This window comes from Lineus longissimus, chromosome 3 (assembly GCF_910592395.1).
Source record: "Lineus longissimus chromosome 3, tnLinLong1.2, whole genome shotgun sequence".
NCBI classification, from domain to species: Eukaryota; Metazoa; Nemertea; class Pilidiophora; order Heteronemertea; family Lineidae; genus Lineus; species Lineus longissimus.
Window position 1 is genome coordinate 16,440,374 of NC_088310.1, and position 20,780 is coordinate 16,461,153.

The 20,780-nt window shown below is 42.7% G+C and overlaps 2 protein-coding genes across 2 annotated transcripts; both read left to right on the forward strand.

Moving 5' to 3' along the window:
• The first annotated feature begins 9,049 nt into the window (after positions 1–9,049).
• LOC135485087 (NADH dehydrogenase [ubiquinone] 1 alpha subcomplex assembly factor 4-like) lies at positions 9,050–10,633 on the forward strand. Its single transcript, XM_064766821.1, has 3 exons — positions 9,050–9,261; positions 9,518–9,615; positions 9,927–10,633. Exons 1-3 carry the CDS (start codon positions 9,111–9,113, stop codon positions 10,323–10,325), a joined length of 648 nt encoding a protein of 215 aa, XP_064622891.1. The 5' UTR covers positions 9,050–9,110; the 3' UTR covers positions 10,326–10,633.
• Positions 10,634–11,219: 586 nt separating this feature from the next.
• Positions 11,220–20,780, forward strand: LOC135484809 (lambda-crystallin homolog). The gene is made up of 4 exons (XM_064766495.1): positions 11,220–11,342; positions 19,178–19,354; positions 19,601–19,706; positions 19,950–20,780. The coding sequence occupies exons 1-4, from the start codon at positions 11,220–11,222 to the stop codon at positions 20,171–20,173; spliced, it is 630 nt and encodes a 209-aa protein (XP_064622565.1). The 3' UTR covers positions 20,174–20,780.

The following is a 20,780-nucleotide window of genomic DNA, read 5'->3' on the forward strand; positions in this document are numbered from 1 at the left end:
AAATCTTCTACTTTGAAAGTAGAGGTAAAGGTTCGGCCCTTGCACTATATCGTGTCTTCCCTAAACCTGTACAGTTGGAATTGTTTTCGATATCAAATTCCTCATTGTTTTCGTATGGCATCAACTATCGAAAGGAATCAACGGATTTATTGACACAAAAAATAAACAAAAACGTCTTTTCCCGTGCATTATTTATCAAAGGTATATGCTCTTCTCTGGCTTCTTTGAATACTGTAACAGAGTTTAATAAGGTCACCATTGTTTCGGTCAGTAATTGGCATATTTCGAAACCGTGGGAACCAAGTAAATATCGAAAAGAACACCAAATAGTAATGCTACCGAATAGCGTTCTATTATCACCCGTACGGACTATTAAAGATATGGGTATAGGACAGAGCAAGGAGACAATAAAATATGCCAAACGGTTTACGCCAGTTGGTTAAAGACGCTTCGATAGGTTAATTGGCCATCACAGAAATTAGTAAAACTATTCGAGTAGGATGTCCGAGTCAGCATATCACGCGGCACGTCAAGTGATTGTTCTTTGGCGAGCCCGCAGGTCGAGAGGATTTCCGCGGCCAATCAAAGACCTACCACTTTAATGTTGGCAGTCTCCCCAGGGTGGGTTGGCGTTTATCAAATCCCCCCCCCACGCCCTAACGAGGATACAGACTATACGTCACACAATATCAACACTTACACTTTGTTACAAGATGGTTACCCTGGCCACTCCTTCACGGTCATCAAGGATACGTACTGAAGTGTTGCCTTTTGTTAGTGAAGCATTATTTTGCGAGCAAGTAATAAAAAAGTAACGAGCTAATTCTGCTACTTCCCTCTTTTTGATCACTATAGTCTCAGTTATGGTCCCGCATAGACGGGCGTTCTCAGATAAATTTGCCCACTCGACTTGTGTTTGACAATAGAGAGAGTATCGCTAAAATTGCCAAATCCAAAAAGGGTCTTACGTTTTGAATTCGCACCAACATTTAGGAAGGAGAGTAAACCGTGATTTATAGTAAGGTGCTAGTTTTACATAAAACAAAAATTCCCGCAAATATAGTTGCTCCTAGCTATAAAAATTCATAAATTGACATTGGTAACCAGAAATTCATTTCACCTTCCTTTAACTGACAGAAATATTTTAGTACATTATTTACAAGCTAGCGTCGCATTGGGTCCTAGCTCTGTTCCCCAACCCAAGTGGAAATATTGCCAATTGGACCGAACAATCACGGAAAAACGCAAAAATCAACAATTCTACAATACATAAGTATCCATTCTTCCGTGAATGACAGTTGCTATGAAGGTACACGAACATATTTCGAAAAATCGAGGCTCAACCATTGTTCTTTGAGATATATTGAATTTGTTATTTACAAATCGGCGAAAAATGCATCAACTGGTGTTATCGCCCCAATACTGGGCGCGGGTCTACTGGTCATGCACTGATAATAACGCAATCTTATTCTCTCTAATGTCTTTATTTTTCCATCAAAATATACTTCGTTACTTGATTGATGACTGATAGTCGATTGTTAGTTGATTGATTGGTACAACTGCAAAATACAATGTCGAAACACTGTCTTACAAATTTGCAAACATATTTCAACGGAGGGGATAAAACCCTGCAATTAAACCTTTGAAACCAATTACACTAACGAATGAGGACAAGTCGGAGGTGCCACACCCAAACTAATTGTCGGATTTCTCAAAAGGCCTCTCCTATTCTCGGACAGGAGGCCGGGAATGACCTGTGGCCTAAAATAGCCTACACCACAAAAATATCAAAATGAAGTAGGATATACATGTATTGACTTAAATCTGTCAATATAGGCCTACATCTAGAGCATCATTACGAAACCGTTTTAAATCAGGTTTAGAAGGAATTATAACAGTATAGGTATTTAAGTTGAACGACGGGAGAGACAGTGGGCGACGCGGGCCCAGCCTTCAGATTTAGTCGACATGACTGCTTCAAACACATATTTCTCTGACCATTGACAACACCTTTGGGCTAATTACACATCATTTCGAGCCTTACATCTTGTGTTTCCTCTTATACCTGCTTATCAATTCATAAGCACATTAAAATCCGCCCTATACGGATAAAACATATCATTGAAATTTGAGGACCTCTTCCTCCGGTAGCAGACGATGGCTTGCGCGTCTGACGTTGTGGTCGTTGTTCTGTCTTCGCCGGACATTTTGGCTTAAAACTGTCTCTGGACACGACAAATGGCACTGGGCGGGATTTCAACACACGGCCGATGCACATCCTAAGTTCAGTGTCCACAAACTAGATACAGTAGTTTCTTGTTATCAGCCTATCGACCAGCGCCCCAGGTTTCAGAAACATGTCTGCTAAATCAAGACTGGCATACACTGATGACCAAGAAATCAACCACGGCTCGTGTCTGCGCATGCGCTTCGTGACGTAGGGTCTCTTGTAAATCGCCATGGTCATTGTGATGGGGGGAGGGGGGGGGGCTGGAAACGATTTTAACATTGGCGTTCTTGTCTGTTTTGGCGCATTCCTAGATGCGTTGGAAATATTCCATCTTACTCCAAAGCTCAGTGATTTGGCTCACGCCCTCAAAACTTGTTCCAAAAAACTTGACAATGTTCCAATCTCCAAGGGCTTCGCGGCCATTACAAAGGAAGAGTAAAATGTTTGGGGCCTTATGAAAAGGGAAACAGAAATGACCATGGGGTTGAAAAGAAAAAAGTACAAAAATCATCCGACCCGACCCTTTATCCAAGATGCCCACCAGGCCGCCATCTGGGTTTTTCGCATTCCGCCCCATAACTGGAGAACCGAGTGAGTGACAGACCAAAAACTTATGTGGAGTGATGTTCTAGGAGAGGGAGGTTCTCTATTCGTTTTTTGAGAAATGTACTTGTCTACCTGAAGAAAGGAATGTTTACGCACAATAGAATTGGGATGTTTTCTTAAGTGCTCGGTCAGTTAGTCACCGTTTTTAATGTGATACGCGGAGATGGGATGCTCTTAAAACTAATCAGTTTGCTAAGCAACATCAACAGTTATTTCGGCAGTCGACAAGGTCATATCTTATGCTTCGAAAGGCCAAATATTGGTTCCCTTGCACTATATCGTGCCTTCCCTAAACCTGTACAGTTGGAATTGCTTTCGATATCAATTTCTTTTCATTATAGTATCAACTATCTACAAGGTAATCTTAAAGACATTACTCAAAGACTCACCGCAGAACAAAAGCTAATTGTAACCTTCAACAGCATTAGCGATGGTTTAATTAGGGATATGGGGTTCTTTACCCACTACAGATTTTAATCCCCTTGCTTTGACTCTTCCCTCTATACACTCACTTAGTACTTTAAATACTGTTTCGGTAATTCTTAGTTCTAGTTCGCTATTACTGCGGACACCTTGTGAACATCGTTGTAAAATATATTATTAATATTTTTGCCACTGCCTCCCCCAGCTTTTTGGCTCACCGTAGGGGAGTCTATACAACACCGCTATGTCCGTCGTCCGCCATCGTCGTCTGTATCCTGTTTCAAAAACAGTGGCACGTTTCATAACCGCTAGAGTTATGCATTTGAAACTTTAACACAGGACCCCCCCCCTCACCCCCAGGTCAGGCGACCTGTGCCATGATTTTCGGTCCGATCTGATTTTTGACTTGGCCACTAGGGGGCCAGAAGTGGAAGCCGCCTAAAAAGTAGGATATCTCTCTTATGAATGACTCGTTTTCGATAAAAATTTTATGGTAGGTTCTCCTAGCAAAGATACATTACCTTAGCCCATTACATAGCCTCGATTCGCTACGCTGTACATCGAACCTATGTGCTACCTCGAAAAAAGCCAGGAATTCCAGCCCAATAACGCATTTAAGAAATTCCCCCCCCCCCAAACGAGGAGACAGACTAATGTGTATAACAAATGGTGATTAATAACCAAATAACTCATGAATTCCTCAAATCCCTGTTATTCTTGCCTCTGATCGTAGGACGGGCCGAGTCGGAATAGGTTAATAGGATATGGGCCCGGGATTGTTCAACTACAGCACGCATAAGGTCTCATTAGGGAGGTTTTTTTTATTCATGCGCGCCCCCGTAGTTCCTAAAATCATTGATTTCTCGATCCTCACAGTATGTCAGTGTTGATTCAGCAGTTGTTTTGGCAAAGACATGTTTTTCTGGAGTTTCTTCAACCTAGAGCGCTACTCAATAGGCAATTAACAAGAAACTACGCATTTACTGTTGTTGCCGTCGTATGTGTACACTGAACTTGGGATGTGCGTGGGCCCCGTGTTGAAATGCCGTCAGTGCCAGTTGCTGCGTTTTTCGCTAATTTGTGCAAAATTCAACATATCTCAAAAGTTCAATGGTTGACCCTCGCTTTTTTTAAATTTTTGTATAGCGTAACCAACTGTCTTTCATGGGAGAATGGTCACTATAAGAATTATTCAGGAAGAAATGTATAATCACTCACACAACGTAGTGAGTGTAATGGTTACGTATGTATAAAGTGTAAACAAAATTCATATATCCATCATGTCCATCGAATCTGAAAAAAATTGTGCAGACCCATGACAATTCTGGTTCCGGTACAGTTTGTCGCATTCCATACGGGCAGCGCGTTGGCCGATCCTGCATTCACGACGCACCGCACCCACAGTTACCACGTCGGACGTGTTTCCCATTGTTTCCTTCCTCGTGACGCAATTATTTCATGACGTCATGAGCAATTGACCATTCACACAAGTAGATTTATTCACACCGGCGCCACTCAAGTGCAGGTGTGGGACATCATGTATTTAAAAATCGTCTGCTAGGGTCTCACTAGCCAGTGCAATGGCCGGGCCTACCTGGCTCCACAAATGGCGCGACGTCATTTCATGCATACCCCTGTTCAAGTGGCTGTCGACCTTGCAGTATATCACTCTCACACATAAACCTATACATTTCTGAATAGCTTGTCGCTTCTAGAATACATCTGGCCAGCTTTCATTGTTATCAAGTAATTCAGTCATGAGAACATGGGGGCAGCACAATACATGAGACACCCTGTACATCGATGAAAATTTTGAAAATTTCACCTTGCCGCCTTATAACTTGACAATTAACATGGATGGTGAAATAATATTTTTAGAAACTTCTACTTATCACCTTGAGAAAGCCAAATAATAACAATTTTAAATTTTGATACCAAAATAGGGTGTCGTTGCGGCTTTTCTTTGAGCATTTTGACCTCGAAGTCTCACCTTGAGAACATGTGCACTCTGACAGGAACCAGTTCATGTCAACATCCGATTGAGCTATACATAGAATGCGAGGCCTGGTCACTGCGGACGTGCACAGAAGAAGCTGATATTTTCCTCAAATAATCGTCAGAGCTACCTCTTCACAAAATACCCAGGACACCGACATTTGAACATGCAGCAATAGCGATATGATAGGCTCATCTGTATCCATGGTAATCGCCTGAGATTGAAGAACTTTTTTTTTAAGGGGGACCAATGTTGATCTGATCACCACTGGCTAGTGAGACCTAGGGCATACAGGACAACGTCGGCCGAGACAGTTGTGACATTTCATTGCAGACAAAGAAAACGTCCTCTTCTTCTCGATTTACGTACTTTACTTCAAAAAAGTCAGTTTTAACACTACTGCACAAATATAGAGTGGTCTTAAAGTTCCATTTGGATAGAGATTTGACGGACTGATTTGGAAATTCATTCCAACCATGCAACTGTTTCAGAAATGAGAAAAAGCTCCTGGGTGTCATGACATGCATTCAATTATTATTTCACCACAAAGAGCTGCTTCTGTCCGCAGATATGAGACAGCTACCGGGGCGGGTACTATTTCTTTATGGGGCCTTATTGTTCAGCGTCTGCAAGGGATTCTATTTTTAGAGTCCAATGGGGGGGGGGGGGGGGCCTTCCCCCAATGTACTGACTAAAACCTGTCACTTTCAGGGAACGGGGGAGGGGGTTTGGGGGACTCATCCCCCAATGTACTGGCTAAATATGTCAGAAGGACGTGGGTTTGGGGGGCTCCCCCATGTCAAACAGTTGTGTGAGTTCACTAGAGCTTGCTCTTTACATATTTAACTCACACAACGTAGTGAGTGTAATGGTTACGTATGTATAAAGTGTAAACAAAATTCATATATCCATCATGTCCATCGAATCTGAAAAAAATTGTGCAGACCCCTGACAATTCTGGTTCCCGTACAGTTTGTCGCATTCCATACGGGCCGCGCATTGGCCGATCCTGCATTCACGACGCACCGCACCCACAGTTACCACGTCGGACGTGTTTCCCATTGTTTTCTTCCTCGTGACGCAATTATTTCATGACGTCATGAGCCATTGACCATTCACACAAGTAGATTTATTCACACCGGCGCCACTGAAGTGCGGGTGTGGGACATCATGTATTTAAAAATCGTCTGCTAGGGTCTCGTTAGGGAGTTTTTCCCAAATGTACGCGATGATGACGTGTCCCATTAACAGGACGTAACATCTATTTTAAAATGCGTTTCCAAAGTGAATGCATGAGGACAATCCATTTGTGTCGTATATCACTGGAAACGCCCGATTCCCCTGATTTAGCAGGATGTTAAATCGGGCATTTTATTTCTTTAAATAAATCATAAGCGTCGCATTTGCTCCTAGCTCTGTTCACCATCCCAAATGGCAATATTGCCAATTGGGCCGGACAATCACGAAAAACCACAAATATTCTACATTTCGTCCTGAATAATTCTTAGACAAAGAAAACGTGCTCTTCTTCTCGATTTACGTACTTTACTTCAAAAAAGTCAGTTTTAACACTACTGCACAAATATAGAGTGGTCTTAAAGTTCCAATAGATAGAGATTTGACGGACTGATTTGGAAATTCATTCGATCCAGCCATGCAACTGTTTCAGAAATGAGAAAAAGCTCCTGGGTGTCATGACATGCATGATGTGTCTAGCCTCTGCATTTTTGTACTCAGACATGTCAGAGGGTTTTCAACTTTCATATCATTGAAGAAATAATTCATTCCAATCTATAAGTATATCAATCACATCATTTATTTAAAAATCGTCTGCTAGGACATACAGGACAACGTCGGTGGAGACAGTTGTGACATTTCAATTTTCATTGCATAGAGATTTGACGGACTAATTTGGAAATTCATTCCAACCATGCAACTGTTTCAGAAATGAGAAAAAGCTCCTGGGTGTCATGACATGCATTCAATTATTATTTCACCACAAAGAGCTGCTTCTGTCAGCAGATATGAGACAGCTACCGGGGCGGGGACTATTTCTTTATGGGGCCTTATTGTTCAGCGTCTCCAAGGAAATCTATTTTAAGAGTCCAATGGGGGGGTTGGGGGGGGGGGGGCTTCCCCCCAATGTACTGACTAAAACCTGTCACTTTCAGAGAACGAGGGAGGGGGTTTGGGGGACTCATCCCCCAATGTACTGGCTAAATATGTCAGAAGGACGGGGGTTTGGGGGGCTCCCCCATGTCAAACAGTTGTGAGAGTTCACTAGAGCTTGCTCTTTACATATTATTTGGGGTTTTTCGTGATTGTCTGGCCCAATTGGCAATATTGCCATTTGGGATGGGGTGAACAGAGCGAGGAGCAAATGCGACGCTTATGATTTATTTAAAGAAATAAAATGCCCGATTTAACATCCTGCAGAATCAGGGGAATTGGGCGTTTCCAGTGATAACTCACACAACGTAGTGAGTGTAATGGTTACGTGTATGTATAAAGTGTAAACAAAATTCATATATCCATCATGTTTATCGAATCTGAAAAAATTTGTGCAGACCCATGACAGTTCCGGTTCCGGTACAGTTTGTTGCATTCCATACGGGCCGCGCTTGCCGATCCTGCTTTCACGACGCACCGCAACCACAGTTACCATGATTCCCGTTGTTGACGCAATTATTTCATGACGTCATGAGCCATTGACCAATCACGCAAGTAGATTTATTCACACCGGCGCCACTGTCTTGAAATGTATCTAAAAATCGTCTGCTAGAACATACAGGACAACAACGTCGGCGGAGACAGTTGTGACATTTCATTGCAGACGAAGTAAACGTCCTCTTCTTCTCGATTTACGTACTTTACTTCAAAAAGTCAGTTTTAACACTACTGCACAAATATAGAGTGGTCTTAAAGTTCCATTTGGATAGAGATTTGACGGACTGATTTGGAAATTCATTCCAACCATGCAACTGTTTCAGAAATGAGAAAAAGCTCCTGGGTGTTATGACATGCATTCAATTATTATTTACCACAAAGAGCTGCTTCTTCCAGCAGATATGAGACAGCTACCGGGGCGGGGACTATTTCTTTATGGGGCCTTATTGTTCAGCGTCTCCAAGGAATTCTATTTTTAGAGTCCAATGGGGGGGGGGCTTCCCCCCAATGTACTGACTAAAACCTGTCACTTTCAGAGAACGGGGGAGGGGGTTTGGGGGACTCATCCCCCAATGTACTGGCTATATATGTCAGAAGGACAGTTGTGTGAGTTCACTAGAGATTGCTCTTTACATATTAAGTGTTATTGTTGTCAAATTTAACTCCTTCACAGTCACAAGTGCAGATTGTGAATAAAGGTCATTCTTCTTTGACTGTGTCTCTATACTCATTTGATTGATAGTCTTTCAATACATCTGCATGACAATGATGACACCAAAAACCGATCTTGGGTTTCATCAGATTGGGTATCATCCTCAGTGAAGAAAAGGTGGGCTGAGATGTGGCAGTTTCACTGGCAAAGCACATACATGTATTGTTTTGATGTGATTAATCTTGTGGGTGGTTGTGACATTTAAGCATGTCACAAACACTGTTCATTGCGGGGAGGGGTCCACAAATATGGCATAATATGTTGATGCCAGCCAGAAGAAAGCTTTCATGTAGGTGTAGTGGCTGTGGGTAAAGATTTCAGGGTGTTTAGGGAGCACTTCGGGCATTGAAGACAAGAGAGATTGGCGGGCGACAAGGAATTAATACAACATCGCGACAAAAACGACGACCAAACTTGCATGCTGTTTTGTTTTTTCTTCAATGTCACGATTTCGTAACTAGAAATCTACTGCAAAAATGGGGAAAACACTGTCAACGATCGGAAAGCGTGCTAGCCAAAGGTTCAATTTTGAAAATAGAGCTCAGAGAGCTATCGAAAAACAGAAAACGATCCCTAAAGCCGCACCCAGACACCCATCAACAGTGGAGCAATTGAAAACCATTGAACGTGAGTACGATTACATGCACACCAACTACGGGGTGTTCCAAAATCGATGTAGGCCTACACTGATACAGTGCAAGCTGGATGCTTTCCTCTTGCTTGGATCATGGTTGTTGCTTCACATTAAACTTGCAGCGCAGTGTGCCATCGTATACCGCAGTGTGAGTATCATACACTTTATGTATGCAATTTATTTATACACTTCATGATTATCATACACTTTACTCGAATCTCCAAATTTATTCTTTATGTTTTATTTCAGAACGATCAGAAATAAAAGAAGAAATTGACAGAAGGAATGAATCTTTGCTGGACAAGCTTAAGCAGGTCCGGATTGAATCTCATGGTCCGCCTCCTGAGGTATGTGAAAAGTCAATAACACTCTTGTCACAGCGCTTGTCACATCATGAACCATTGAGAAGTTCAAAGGCTTAATCTGAGAATTCAATTCGACCTCTCTGATCAGGACACCTCTCTATTAAGGACAGCACTTGTCAGTTCCGAGGGTGTCCTTAACATAGAGGTTCTACTATACTTTCTGTTCAGATGCTTTCACATTTCCAATTCTTCAGTCTCCTTATCTGATTTGAAATCATTAAAGGTATGTACCTACTGCATATACATTGTATAACCAAACTCCAAAATGACCAAAGTGTCATTCTTATTTCTAGATTAAGTCTGCACGCCACCTCCCACAGAATAGAATATATGCCGGGGAGACAGAGTCGGGTTTTGAGGAGCCAAATGTCATACCGCCTGGAAAACTAACTGTACGGACATTGATGGATGTTCTTGGAAAAGCTATGGTGGAACCAAAAACTTACACTGCGAGAGAAATTGCTGCTGAACATTCGCTCGATAGGCAAAAGGTTGAAAACATGTTGAAATATTTTGCCGCATTTAGTTTACATATTCCTAAGGCTGGAGAGGTACCTGTAGCAGGAAAACTTCGAAGCAGCGAAAAGGGGAGCGAAACTGTCGAGCTTGAGGACAAAACAACTATGCTGGAAGAAGGGAAAAAGGAATCTGGTTTTAAGATTAATATCTTAACAAAGAAACCAGAGGACTAATCAGTGACTAAGACATTAACTTGTGTGCTATTGTATTGGGACATAGACATTGTTTGGCCAATCAGATGCTGACACTTGTACATTTTGAAGTTGAAATTTCATTTTCTTAAAGGAACAGCGTTTCCTGACAGGGTTGCGTTGCAAGACTCGGCAATTATTGTTGATCATCAGATATCTGGTCGGGAAAGACACCTTGATTTCCAAGTTCACTGCTTATAAACAATGTGTATAAAAATTCAATTGTAAATGCACTCTAAATAGGAGTAAGAGTATAAAACCTGACAAATTGCAAAATTGACGCAAATGATCTCAATCATAGTTTAAATCCAGTTGAAGTAATAATTTATGTTGAAAAAAACTATGTCTTGGTTGTGCTTTTGATTCAACCAGGTCTTTGTCCACTGTGAAGACAGAAAGAAGCAGGTTCTTGCTTTCTGCGACGACAGAAAGACCAAAGTCCTTGTCTCTGGTGGAGACAGAATAACCCCGTCTTTGTCCGCTTTGGAGAGAAAAAAGAGCATATTGTTTGTCCTTGCTACCATGGTAACAGCTCAACCATCTTGACCCTCAATGTATTGACATTGCTAAGCTTTACAGACAACGCTCGTCCAATGGGCGGAGGTAATGGAGGCAATTCTGCTGGTAGTTCAGTATGCAGATCAACCAGCTCTTTGTCCACTGTGGAATTGAAAAGAACTATTTGTGTCGCCTACAGACTTTGACTCGGAGGCAGCAAATAGTCATGAAGAAGAGCTCAGTCGTTGTCTAATGCGGCCAGGCTTGGGCAACATCAAAAAGTGAAATAGTGAAGTCACAACCAAAGGCATATCCGGAGTACTTTTTGTCCACAGAAACAGAAGGACGAAGGATTTGTTTATGATGTATAGAACAATCATGTCCTTGTCCACTATCGAGACAGAAAGAACCAAGTTCATTGAGAACACACAAAACACAGTCATTGCCTACAGTGACGGCACAACACGTCTTTGTCTTACTATCAAGACAGAAAGAAAACAGGTGGTTGTACACTGAGAAGAAATATACACTGTCCATGTCTACTGTGGAGACAAGACAATCGGGTCTTTGTCCGCTGTGGAGTAAGAAAGGAAACCAGGTGCTTGTACACTGTGAGGAAAGAAATGGACATTGTCCATGTCTGTGGTGGAGACGTTGGTGGGAGGACAACCACGTCCTTGTCCTCTATGGGGACAGAAAGAACTGGGCGCTCACCCCACGTGACTTCATCGACGAGTGTGCGAAATCCTTTTGTTCGGCCTCATTCAGCCTTTTGTCGCCTCCTTGGTCGGTCGACTGGCTTCCCCTCCTGTCCATTTTGCTTTTCTCCGATTTTCGACCACAGTATTTTGTGTCTTTCCTCTCAGGCTTGCCTGAATCTCACACGGCTCTTTATCTATCTTTCTTCGGGTCACCCTAGGGAGCTTCTTCGCTCGGCTAGGGGGGACGGCATCGTAGCAGACCATTGGGGGGCGTGCTCGAGCCAGAGATATGAGATATATATATAACTGTCGCCTTGGGAGTCTTGCGTAGGCTCGCCAGTGAGCACAGTAGAGATGAATCGGGCGTTGCAGTTCCTCTCTGAACGCGCCGATAGGCGACTATATAGGGGAAGTCACGCTCGACTATTTTTTAGTCTGATTCGAACTCTAAAATTTTCTATAATTTTACATCGCCTAAAGCCTGCACCACACGGTGAAAATTTGCGTGATGCAAGTGACACGCGTGCATGTTGCGACAGGCAAATTCTCACTGTGTGGGGTCGTTTTTTGCTGCGTATCTTCCTCGCGTGTCGAGACGCAGCCGATCTAGCATGTTTGATATTTTCTCGACACGCGAGGAAGTTAATCACCGTGTGGGGGCTACCTGCAGCAATGTTGCGCGAGTTCGACGAATCACAACAAGCAGATCGGTCACATGATTTATAAGACCCCCTTTAGGAGGGGCTCTTAAGATACACGTGTGTGCGGGAGTATATAATGTAAATGAAGTGAAATAAAGAGAGTAAATATTGTATATCCAACAAACATTTTTTTTTGGTTTTTCAAAATGGCGCTGAATAAATAAATCAGACCAGTTGTAGCGCTGAATTATAAATCAGACCAGTTGTAACAGGTTACGAGAACATCTAATTTAAATCTTCATGGGAATTCGCTACATATGCCTAAGAAATTGGCCAATTATATTGATATTGTTATTAGAGAAATATCCGTCCTAAATAATGACAGAAAAGGGTGGTTTATTTCAATTTTGTGGCGACATGGTCGAGGTCACGTGACATAAACAAAACAATCGCACACACCCGTCCAAAAAAGGCACTTTAAGAAAAACAAATACGTTTTTCCTGCTTAAAACCACACTGACGACTAAGTTATTTTAGTCTACTACCCAAATCTGAAGTATCAAAATGAATTACAAACTAGAACTAGCTCTATTTAGCAAAAGTTGCGTGAAAAATTCGGGTGAGCGACATTCTGAACCCTAGCGGCCAATAATTAAACTACTTTCAGCCGTCTGCTCCGGTCTCGTTAGGGAGTTTTTCCCACATGTACGCGATGATGACGTGCCCCATTAACAGGACGTAACATCTATTTTAAAATGCGTTTCCAAAGTGAATGCATGAGGACAATCCATTTATGTGTCGTATATCACTGGAAACGCTCGATTCCCGTGAATAAGGACAATCACAATGTATTACATTACCAAAACAAAAATGTGTCGGAAGGAACTATATGGATGGTCCCATCGCACCCGCCCCCCTCCAGCAGTATGACACAGAAGGGCTAGTTGACTGTCCACCGGGGGGGGGGGGGGTTGGGGGGAGCTTCCCCCAACGCACTGGTAAAAACCTATGTCGACGGAGGGGGGTTTGGGGGGTGTCCCCCCATTGTAACAGTTGTAGTTGTTAGAGCTGGCACTTAACATATGCTCGTAGGGGGGTTCGGGGGAGCTCCCCCGACCTAAAGGGGGGCTCACTAAGTCCTTGACTTTACATATTAAGACCCCCTTTAGGAGGGGCTCTTAAGATACACGTGTGTGCGGGAGTATATAATGTAAATGAAGTGAAACAAAGAGAGTAAATATTGTATATCCAACAAACATTTTTTTTTGGTTTTTCAAAATGGCGCTGAATAAATAAATCAGACCAGTTGTAGCGCTGAATTATAAATCAGACCAGTTGTAACAGGTTACGAGAACATCTAATTTAAATCTTCATGGGAATTCGCTACATATGCCTTAAAAATTGGTCAATTACATTAATATTTTTATTAGAGAAATATCCGTCCTAAATAATGACAGAAAAGGGTGGTTTAGGCCCTATTTCAATTTTGTGTCGACATGGTCGAGGTCACGTGAGTCGTGACATAAACAAAACAATCGCACAGACCCGTCCAAAAAAGGCACTTTAAGAAAAACAAATACGTTTTTCCTGCTTAAAACCACACTGACGACTAAGTTATTTTAGTCTACTACCCAAATCTGAAGTATCAAAATGAATTACAAACTAGAACTAGCTCTATTTAGCAAAAGTTGCGTGAAAAATTCGGGGGAGCGACATTCTGAACCCTAGCGGCCAATAATTAAACTACTTTCAGCCGTCTGCTCCGGTCTCGTTAGGGAGTTTTTCCCAAATGTACGCGATGATGACGTGCCCCATTAACAGGACGTAACATCTATTTTAAAATGCGTTTCCAAAGTGAATGCATGAGGACAACCCATTTGTGTCGTATATCACTGGAAACGCCCGATTCCCGTGAATAAGGACAATCACAATGTATTACATTACCAAAACAAAAATGTGTCGGAAGGAACTATATGGATGGTCCCATCGCACCCCCCCCCTCCAGCAGTATGACACAGAAGGGCTAGTTGACTGTCCACCGGGGGGGGGGGGTTTGGGGGGAGCTTCCCCCCAACGCACTGGTAAAAACCTATGTTGACGGAGGGGGGTTTGGGGGGTGTCCCCCCATTGTAACAGCTGTAGTTATTAGAGCTTGCACTTAACATATGCTCGTAGGGGGGTTCGGGGGAGCTCCCCCGACCTAAAGGGGGGCTCACTAAGTCCTTGACTTTACATATTAAGACCCCCTTTAGGAGGGGCTCATAAGATACACGTGTGTGCGGGAGTATATAATGTAAATGAAGTGAAATAAAGAGAGTAAATATTGTATATCCAACAAACAATTTTTTTTGGTTTTTCAAAATGGCGCTGAATAAATAAATCAGACCAGTTGTAGCGCTGAATTATAAATCAGACCAGTTGTAACAGGTTACGAGAACATCTAATTTAAATCTTCATGAGAATTCGCTACATATGCCTAAGAAATTGGCCAATTATATTGATATTTTTATTAGAGAAATATCCGTCATAAATAATGACAGAAAAGGGTGGTTTTATATCAATTTTGTGTCGACATGTCGAGGTCACGTGACATAAACAAAACAATCGCACACACCCGTCCAAAAAAGGCACTTTAAGAAAAACAAATACGTTTTCCCTGCTTAAAACCACACTGACGACTAAGCTATATTGGTCTACTGCCCAAATCTGAAGTATCAAAATGAATCACAAACTAGAACTAGCTCTATTTAGCTATAGTTGCGTGAAAAATTCGGGTGAGCGACATTCTGAACCCTAGCGGCCAATAAATAAACTACTTTCAGCTGTCCGCTCCGGTCTCGTTAGGGAGTTTTTCCCAAATGTACGCGATGATGACGTGCCCCATTAACAGGACGTAAAATGCGTTTCCAAAGTGAATGCATGAGGACAATCCATTTAAGTGTCGTATATCACTGGAAACGCCCGATTCCCGTGAATAAGGACAATCACAATGTATTACATTACCAAAACAAAAATGTGTCGGAAGGAACTATATGGATGGTCCCATCGCACCCCCCCCCCTCCAGCAGTATGACACAGAAGGGCTAGTTGACTGTCCACCGGGGGGGTTTGGGGGGAGCTTCCCCCCAACGCACTGGTAAAAACCTATGTCGACGGAGGGGGGTTTGGGGGGTGTCCCCCCATTGTAACAGCTGTAGTTGTTAGAGCTTGCACTTAACATATGCTCGTAGGGGGGTTCGGGGGAGCTCCCCCGACCTAAAGGGGGGCTCACTAAGTCCTTGACTTTACATATTAAGACCCCCTTTAGGAGGGGCTCTTAAGATACACGTGTGTGCGGGAGTATATATTGTAAATGAAGAGAAATAAAGAGAGTAATTATTGTATATCCAACAAACATTTTTTTTTGGTTTTTCAAAATGGCGCTGAATAAATAAATCAGACCAGTTGTAGCGCTGAATTATAAATCAGACCAGTTGTAACAGGTTACGAGAACATCTAATTTAAATCTTCATGGGAATTCGCTACATATGCCTAAGAAATTGGCCAATTATATTGATATTTTTATTAGAGAAATATCCGTCATAAATAATGACAGAAAAGGTGGTTTTATATCAATTTTGTGTCGACATGGTCGAGGTCACGTGACATAAACAAAACAATCGCACACACCCGTCCAAAAAAGGCACTTTAAGAAAAACAAATACGTTTTCCCTGCTTAAAACCACACTGACGACTAAGTTATATTGGTCTACTGCCCAAATCTGAAGTATCAAAATGAATCACAAACTAAAACTAGCTCTATTCAGCTATAGTTGCGTGAAAAATTCGGGTGAGCGGCGTACATTCTGCACCCTAGCGGCCAATAATTAAACTACTTTCAGCTGTCTGCTCCGGTCTCGTTAGGGAGTTTTTCCCAAATGTACGCGATGATGACGTGCCCCATTAACAGGACGTAACATCTATTTTTAAAATGCATTTCCATCGTGAATGCATAAGGACAACCCATTTGTGTCGTATATCACTGGAAATGCCCGATTCCCGTGAATAAGGACAATCACACTGTATTACATTACCAAAACAAAAATGTGTCGGAAGGAACTATGATTGGTCCCAACATGGGGGGTTGGGGGGGGGGGGGGGGGGGGTTTGGGGGGGTTTCCCCCTCCATTGTACTGGGTAAAAACGTTACGCTATCGTAGGGGGGTTCGGGGGTGCTCCCCCGACCTAAAGGGGGGCTCACTAAGTCCTTGACTTTACATATTAAGCCCCCCTTTAGGAGGGGCTCTTACGATACACGTGTGTGTGGGAGTATATACTGATTTGATGAGAAATAAAGAGAGTAAATATTGTATATCCTACAAACAATTTTTTTTGGTATTTTTCTGAATTAACTCCGTTGAGTTTACCGATTTCTCCGCGATCTTCCGGTGGTGGTTGCTATCCCATTGATTGAAATTAATTTAAATTAATTTAAATCTTCATGGGAATTCGCTACATCATATGCCTAAGAAATTGGCCAATTATATTAATATTTTTATTAGAGAAATATCCGTCCTAAATAATGACAGAAAAGGGTGGTTTATTTCAATTTTGTGGCGACATGATCGAGGTCACGTGACATAAAAACAAAACAATCGCACACACCCGTCCAAAAAAGGCACTTTAAGAAAAACAAATACGTTTTTCCAGCTTAAAACCACACTGACGACTAAGTTATATTGGTCTTCTGCCCAAATCTGAAGTATCAAAATGAATCACAAACTAGAACTAGCTCTATTTAGCAAAAGTTGCGTGAAAAATTCGGGTGAGCGACATTCTGCACCCTAGCGGCCAATAATTAAACTACTTTCAGCCGTCTGCTCCGGTCTCGTTAGGGAGTTTTTCCCAAATGTACGCAATGATGACGTGCCCCATTAACAGGACGTAACATCTATTTTAAAATGCGTTTCCAAAGTGAATGCATGAGGACAACCTATTTGTGTCGTATATCACTGGAAACGCCCGATTCCCGTGAATAAGGACAATCACAATGTATTACATTACCAAAACAAAAATGTGTCGGAAGGAACTATATGGATGGTCCCATCGCACCCCCCCCCCCTCCAGCAGTATGACACAGAAGGGCTAGTTGACTGTCCACCGGGGGGGGGGTTTGGGGGGAGCTTCCCCCCAACGCACTGGTAAAAACCTATGTCGACGGAGGGGGGTTTGGGGGGTGTCCCCCCATTGTAACAGCTGTAGTTGTTAGAGCTTGCACTTAACATATGCTCGTAGGGGGGTTCGGGGGAGCTCCCCCGACCTAAAGGGGGGCTCACTAAGTCCTTGACTTTACATATTAAGCCCCCCTTTAGGAGGGGCTCTTACGATACACGTGTGTGTGGGAGTATATACTGATTTGATGAGAAATAAAGAGAGTAAATATTGTATATCCTTCAAACAATTTTTTTTGGTATTTTTCTGAATTAACTCCGTTGAGTTTACCGATTTCTCCGCGATCTTCCGGTGGTGGTTGCTATCCCATTGATTGAAATTAATTGAAATTAATTTAAATCTTCATGGGAATTCGCTACATCATATGCCTAAGAAATTGGCCAATTATATTAATATTTTTATTAGAGAAATATCCGTCCTAAATAATGACAGAAAAGGGTGGTTTATTTCAATTTTGTGTCGACATGGTGGTCGAGGTCACGTGACATAAAAACAAAACAATCGCATACACCCGTCCAAAAAAGGCACTTTAAGAAAAACAAATACGTTTTTCCAGCTTAAAACCACACTGACGACTAAGTTATTTTAGTCAACTACCCAAATCTGAAGTATCAAAATGAATCACAAACTAGAACTAGCTCTATTTAGCTATAGTTGCGTGAAAAATTCGGGTGAGCGACGTACATTCTGCACCCTAGCGGCCAATAATTAAACTACTTTCAGCCGTCTGCTCCGGTCTCGTTAGGGAGTTTTTCCCAAATGTACGCGATGATGACGTGCCCCATTAACAGGACGTGAATGCATGAGGACAATCCATTTAAGTGTCGTATATCACTGGAAAACGCCCGATTCCCGTGAATAAGGACAATCACAATGTATTACATTACCAAAACAAAAATGTGTCGGAAGGAACTATATGGATGGTCCCATCGCACCCCCCCCTCCAGCAGTATGACACAGAAGGGCTAGTTGACTGTCCACCGGGGGGGGGGGGGGGGTTTGGGGGAGCTTCCCCCCAACGCACTGGTAAAAACCTATGTCGACGGAGGGGGGTTTGGGGGGTGTCCCCCCATTGTAACAACTGTAGTTGTTAGAGCTTGCACTTAACATATGCTCGTAGGGGGGTTCGGGGGAGCTCCCCCGACCTAAAGGGGGGCTCACTAAGTCCTTGACTTTACATATTAGGTCAGTCACATGATACCAAAATGGCAGCGCCCGGGAACTGTCAAATCCTATGAGAAGTATTATGGACCAAGAAGACCAAATTGCCCTTATTCTCCTGCTGTTACTCCGTCGGAGGCGGCGGCGGAGGCGGCGCCGCGTGGACCGTAGTCTTTGGACAAGGCCATGGATTCAGAGAAGAGAGGATAAGGGGGCCTATGCAAATCTAATTGCTGAATTGCTGTCGACTCAATGGGAGCTGCCATTTTGGTATCATGTGACTGACCTATAAATCATGTGACCGATCTGCTTGTTGTGATTCGTCGAACTCGCGCAACATTGCTGCAGGTAGCCCCCACACGGTGATTAACTTCCTCGCGTGTCGAGAAAATATCAAACATGCTAGATCGGCTGCGTCTCGACTCGCGAGGGAAGATACGCAGCAAAAAACGACCCCACACAGTGAGAATTTGCCTGTCGCAACATGCACGCGTGTCACTTGCATCACGCAAATTTTCACCGTGTGGTGCAGGCTTTAGCCAGACAGTGCACACATATATATTGGGCAAGCTTACGTCAGAGTCACCCTACGAGCTGTCAGTTCGCCCTTGCGTAATTTTAGAATTTTCGGGCGATTCCTGGCCATGCGGGCAAGAGCAAAATTTCTAAGCCGGCAAGAACACGTGCATTAATGGAGAAAATCGGTCAAGCGCCAGTTGTCCTGAATCGGGAGATACCCGGATTTGCTGTGAATCGTATCCAGTATGCAATATTAAATGAGTGCTGGAGGCTGGTAGAGGTGAGTGACTCATAAATCTGCAGTCATTTTTCTGTGAATTTGTTGAAATGAGAGGGGTTCTATCTTGGCATTCTGGTTGTGACGTTATGTCCTCAGAAGACAGTCTGTGAAACAATGTCAGGTTTTGTCATAGCGTGGTAATGTTTGGCTGAACTTGGTGTACTTGCACATTCGACAAAAATTGACCTTTGTTTGATATTAGTAAGATGGGAAAAGGACCCTTAAGCATCGTCACGTTCCTTTCAGGATGGTGTGATGAATGTGAAAGATGTTGATACTGTGATGTCCCATGGCCTTGGACCCAGATATGCTTTTATAGGGCCACTGGAGGTAGCTCATCTTAATGCAGAGGGTAAGTGTAATGAGGATTTCAGTTATAATGACTGGACTTCAGGCCAATGCAAGAAAGTTATCATGGATATATTCCTTTACATTGAACTTGTCTCCAATTAATCCAGTTAGAGACATCAGTAACAATGCGTCCTTGCAGGTGTTAGCAGAGTTGAAAACACTGTATTCACAAAGTTTAACTAATGTGATTGAGGGGATCAAGATCAAGTCATCAAGGATATGTTTTGCAATCGCTGTCTTTCAGGTATGGAGAACTACTGTGAAAGGTACTGGCAAAGTATTCACTCAGTTAGTAACACGTTCGGTCCCGTACCAAAGATGACCCCTGATAATGTTGTCAACACCACCATCCACCCGCAGTTATGTGACATGGTACCGATGGAGAAGATGATCGAGAGGAGGAAATGGAGAGACGACTCACTAGCACGTCTGGCTAAACTGAAAAAGGAGCGAGCCAAAAAGGAGTGAAAAGGGCGTTAGCAGCCTTATTATTAAAGATAGTTTTTTTTGGACAATGGAAACTGATGAGAAATAGTGATGATACTGTTTTGAATCTGTATAGTCTGTCAGTTTGATCTCTCTGTAGGCGACCTCTTCATAAGGACAGCATCGTTTTAATCAAGGCTCCTCTAGGCCTACATATGAATAGGTGCTAGAATGTGGATGTATTATTCCAATCTTGTTACAACTACTGGTACACACTGAGATGTTACATTTTAAATTATAACTCACACAACGTAGTGAGTGTAATGGTTACGTGTGTGTATAAAGTGTAAACAAAATTCATATATCCATCATGTCCATCGAATCTGAAAAAATCTGTGCAGACCCATGACAGTTCCGGTTCCGGTACAGTTTGTTGCATTCCATACGGGCCGCGCTTGCCGATACTGCTTTCACGACGCACCGCAACCACAGTTACCATGATTCCCGTTGTTGACGCAATTATTTCATGACGTCATGAGCCATTGACCAATCACGCAAGTAGATTTATTCACACCGGCGCCACTGTCTTGAAGTGTATCTAAAAATCGTCTGCTAGAACATACAGGACAACAACGTCGGCGGAGACAGT